The following is a 4,330-nucleotide window of genomic DNA, read 5'->3' as shown; positions in this document are numbered from 1 at the left end:
ACACAAACTCATCAATGAAAGGTCAAGGACTTGAGGCTGAGCCCAGTTTCTCCAATTGGGCACGGCCGAGAGCTACGACCAAAAGGTTGCAAGTCTAAATCCCAGGACCTTCACTGGGACAAACTCCTTCAGGGAATGAAGTGTAAAATTGATGTATCACACCATGCATAACATTTGAACCACAACACTTCATCCTTCTGTCTTTCACGCCTCGGATGTGGTTTGCTGCAGTGAGGTTACTGCTAGTGAACAGATCACCCAGGCACAGGCATGTTCCTGCAACCTCAACCTGTTTTTCTGGATAATAATAAAACTATTATTGTCCATGAAGCACCACCTTGAGCTTTGCCTTGATTGACAAGAGTCATCCCCCATAAATAACCGCACTCTGCCATACTCAGGAGTTAAGGTGCGAGGCGCATCATCCCATCTTCAGCAGCTCCTGGAGAGACGTGCAGCACACAGCCCCAGTCCAGCGGCGCCTTCCCCTGGGGTAAAGAGCAGAGATGAACGTGCTGGGCAGAAGATCAGCCAGGTGAGTGCATCCAAGAAACCACAGCATTTCCATGTGGTACCTGGCATTGCACATATTTTATAGTTTATTCTTTTACATTTTAAACTGGTTATACAGTGAAACAGATTTGTTCAAGTAAACTGCTCCTTTCTCAGGTGTACAACAAACATTGCATCTCTTTTAAACCTGACTCAAGTTAACGCCAGCAACGCTTTCCGTACAAGCTGAATTATAAATATATAAGTATAAAAACCACCAGCTGACATATATATGTGTTTGTAGATCCACTGGAACAATTATAAGCTACAGGCAAAACACGTTCAAACCAATGTTAGAAATCCCATATTTTTTCTGCCATTTCAAAATTTGGGGTTCCTTTGCCTCTCATTTCTACACCAATTTTCTTTCATTTGTACAGTAATGGTAGGCAGCTAGTTCTCTACAGACACGATCAAATGTAAAGTGCAGATATTAATTCACCCAAAGTAGCAGACTAATACACCATACAGGGATATCAGTAATACAGACAAGGGATGATGACGTACGTTAGTTGATTTCCAGCTTCGCTCAGGTTATGTGGGAGCAAACAAGCGTGGTTTGAAAAAATAGTGGATTTAGTGCATTATTGCCATTAATGCCTTTGAAATGGCAACATTTTTTTAATGTAAAGTTTCATCAACAATTATGATGTCTGGCAAGTAAGGATGATGTGGACATGGTGTACCGGAGTTTGTGGTGTTTCGATGTCATGTAAACATCACCCACTCGAATATGACGTGCCTGGGTAGCTAGAATTTATATATGTTATGTATGAGTGAGTAGTGTTTATATTGTGTAGCTGAGTAGGTGCCAGCTAGTATTGTCTGGGTGTTTCCATGGAGTGTCAGGATGGGGGGGATGTTTAAAAGTCAGGTTTAAGTGGGTGGTGTTTATATACAGTATAATGTATTGGAACTAGCACTAAGATAGTGTGCTTCTCAGGGGTTTGGGGGGGGGGGCTTGTCCAGTGCCCACCATGTGGTGGGTCTGGGGTTCAAGCCTTACATGGGGCACCTTGCAGCAAACTAATGTTCTATCCTGGGTGTGTCCCCTCCCCCTTCAGCCTTGTACCCGGCGTTGCCGGATAGGCTCCGACTTACAGAGACCTCCCTCAGGATAAGCGGTTGCTGACATAGGTTGGTGCTTCAGTGGGTGCTGTATACAGGACAGGAGTGAATAAGTGATGTGAATAAGTGATGTTCCTCTATTGTGATTGAGTAGATGGTACTCATACCTGGGCAGCACTGTGGCACAGTAAGTTGTGCGGCTGTCATACAGCACCTGCGTGGTGCAAAAGGACATGGGTGCGAACCCTGCTCAGTCTGTGTGGCGTTTGGACGTTCTCCCTGTGTCTGCGTGGGTTTCCTCTGAGTGCTCTGGTTTCCTCCCAGAGTCCAATGACATGCTGTTCAGGTTCCCCCCTAGTGTGTGAGGGACAGAGAGAGTGTGTTCCACTAATGTATGGGTGAGTCACCCAGTGTAAGTAGCGTATCTAGCAGTGCAAGTCACCGCAGTGAATAAGGTGTGTGGGCTGATGACACAACACATAGTTGATTGGAAGTTGCTTTGGAGAAAAGCATCTGCTTAAATAAATTTAAATGGTGTGACTGAATGAGTGGTATTTACATGTCGCATATTGCAGAGGTGACAGTGTGTATTAGAATGGCCGTTCACGTGGCAGGTGGGTGCTGCGTAGCTAGGAATAGTCAAGACTCTGCCTATGCTCCTTACCTTCTCTGTTAGGAGGTGGAAATGGGGTCTCCTGTGCTGTGCAGCGCTCCTGACCATCTTGGGCCCCAGGGTCACCGGTCAGGCCCCAACCATCAACTTGGACCGCTTCATTGGCTGTGCTGTGAGAGAATTTACCTTCCTGGCCAAGAAGCCTGGCTGTGGAGGCCTGCATATCACCACCGATGCTTGCTGGGGGCGCTGCGAGACCTGGGAGGTGAGAAAAAGGTTCACCTGCGATGCAGTATCTCTGTATCAAAGGTTAGAACCATATAGTCTTGGATAGCCTTTCGTTTGTGTTATTACAGTAACATATTATATAATCCATAGTGTCCAATGTGATTTCTTAGTAAGGTCGTTCATTTTGCTTTGATATATTTAGGTTATTAAAACTTTTAAAAAATCATCTCGTTGATGCAGAAGCCAGTTTTAGACCCGCCCTTCATAGAGTCCTACCAGAGGGTGTGCACATACAACGAGACCCGCCTGGTGACCGTCAAGCTTCCAAACTGCTCGCCTAAGGTCAGCCCCTTCTACACCTATCCAGTGGCCCTGCGCTGCGACTGCGGGATGTGCGTCACCAGCACTACCGAGTGCATCACCTCCGTCTGATGGCGTCACCTCCTTTTGGCTGGACAAGAACAACCTGGATCACGTCGCAGTAGTTTTGTCACAAATATAGACACAGCTTGTATTTCTTTAACAGCTGAGATGTGTAATTGTGCATTCCATTTGTCGCTTTTTTTTTTTTTTTTGAAAATTTGCTTTTCCAGTTTCTCTTCCTTGTTCTTTTAAAACAAACAATTTAATACTTTTCCCTATATATGCATCAGTAGTTACAGCTTGCCTGCAGAATGAGTTACCAGTAGCTGCATCAAGGCAGGATTTTGTCTCATTTACGCTACATTGCCTGTTCTGTTAAATGTTTTCAACCGATTTTCTGTAGTGTGCAAACAACAGTGGGAGACAATAAACCTGAGTCTGATAAGAATACCCGTTGTAGTCCTCATCACATGTGCTAAAACTGTGTATAATAGTTTATGGGCACATTCTTACAGCATAACAGTCCGGGTGTGTTTAAGAAAAGAACATCTTGCGCATTTATTCTGCATCTGAGTGTGAGAGGACCCAGACTCCTGGGCCTGGTTCTAAAGAAGCCATCAGAGGGCTGGTCTCCTTGGGCTCACTGTAGCCCTGCAGGATGAGGCTGTCTGGGTACGGTAGTCTGGGTTTTATGTCGGCTCAGTACCACAGTTCAGACTGGTAAAGGTAAGGTGAACTTTCCAAAGTGTTATGTTGCATGTGGTCACCAAGGCCGTGATAAACAGAAGTCAGCCCACCTGCAGCCCTCTTTCGGTCTTCAGGACGACTGCTGCAAGTTCTGGTAGAGAAGCAGGGACCATGGATGGAAGCATAATGTCGTTGACGTCCACATCACTTCGTTTAACTGCTAACGCAATAACATTTAAGCAGGAACAATACAAGATTGTTGAACATTTGGACCTAGAACTAAGAAATCACATGCTAGGAAAAAAGACTTAGGCATTAGGGCAGCATACTGTTCTGGACTGTTAAACAGGATACCCATAACAGTTTAGAAAACGAGCAAGACACACCGGGAATCGGTAAATGTAACAAAATGTTCAGCTACAGTAAAATTAAGAGAGTGTGCAACATTGCTGTGAGAATTTGAGACAGTGCGATTCTCCATAAGCGTGTTACCTGTTGTGATAATGTAGTCATGGTTGGGGGTACTGGATAAGTTGAAACGATGAAGAAAACCGGTCTGTTTCATTACCCGAGCTGAAAAGATGAAAGTTTTGGTCATGCTTTTAGATCCGCAAAAGGATTAACAGGTTTCATAACATCTGACATTTTACACCAGCAGAACCCACAGAAATCCAGTCCAACCAGCACAACCCTCCACACCTAAGGCTCTCTACTGTAATCAAATGTGTCCATCCCTATATCCACAACGTGTTCAGAAAGCAGCAATCCAGTGTGTTTTGTTGCTAGTGCAACCCTGGCGAGCTGTTATAGTAAATGTTG

At 44.9% G+C, this 4,330-nt stretch overlaps 1 protein-coding gene across 1 annotated transcript; it reads left to right on the top strand.

Annotated features, from left to right (window-relative positions):
- The first annotated feature begins 506 nt into the window (after positions 1 to 506).
- gphb5 (glycoprotein hormone subunit beta 5) lies at positions 507 to 2,893 on the top strand. The gene is made up of 3 exons (XM_018727391.1): positions 507 to 535; positions 2,297 to 2,498; positions 2,702 to 2,893. Exons 1-3 carry the CDS (start codon positions 507 to 509, stop codon positions 2,891 to 2,893), a joined length of 423 nt encoding a protein of 140 aa, XP_018582907.1.
- The last annotated feature ends 1,437 nt before the right edge of the window (positions 2,894 to 4,330 follow it).

The sequence above is a fragment of the Scleropages formosus genome, chromosome 15, assembly GCF_900964775.1.
Source record: "Scleropages formosus chromosome 15, fSclFor1.1, whole genome shotgun sequence".
Lineage (NCBI taxonomy): Eukaryota > Metazoa > Chordata > Actinopteri > Osteoglossiformes > Osteoglossidae > Scleropages > Scleropages formosus.
The sequence above is the reverse complement of the archived record's forward strand: the minus strand, read 5'-3'. Positions and strand labels throughout refer to the sequence as shown.

What these genes read in the sequence shown, in the direction of transcription:
- gphb5 (XM_018727391.1), top strand. Translation starts at nt 507, where the DNA reads ATGAACGTGCTGGGCAGAAGATCAGCCAG. An exon ending in CTGGGCAGAAGATCAGCCAG is followed by an intron (nt 536 to 2,296) that starts GTGAGTGCATCC and finishes CTTCTCTGTTAG; the next exon opens with GAGGTGGAAATGGGGTCTCC. An exon ending in GGCGCTGCGAGACCTGGGAG is followed by an intron (nt 2,499 to 2,701) that starts GTGAGAAAAAGG and finishes TCGTTGATGCAG; the next exon opens with AAGCCAGTTTTAGACCCGCC.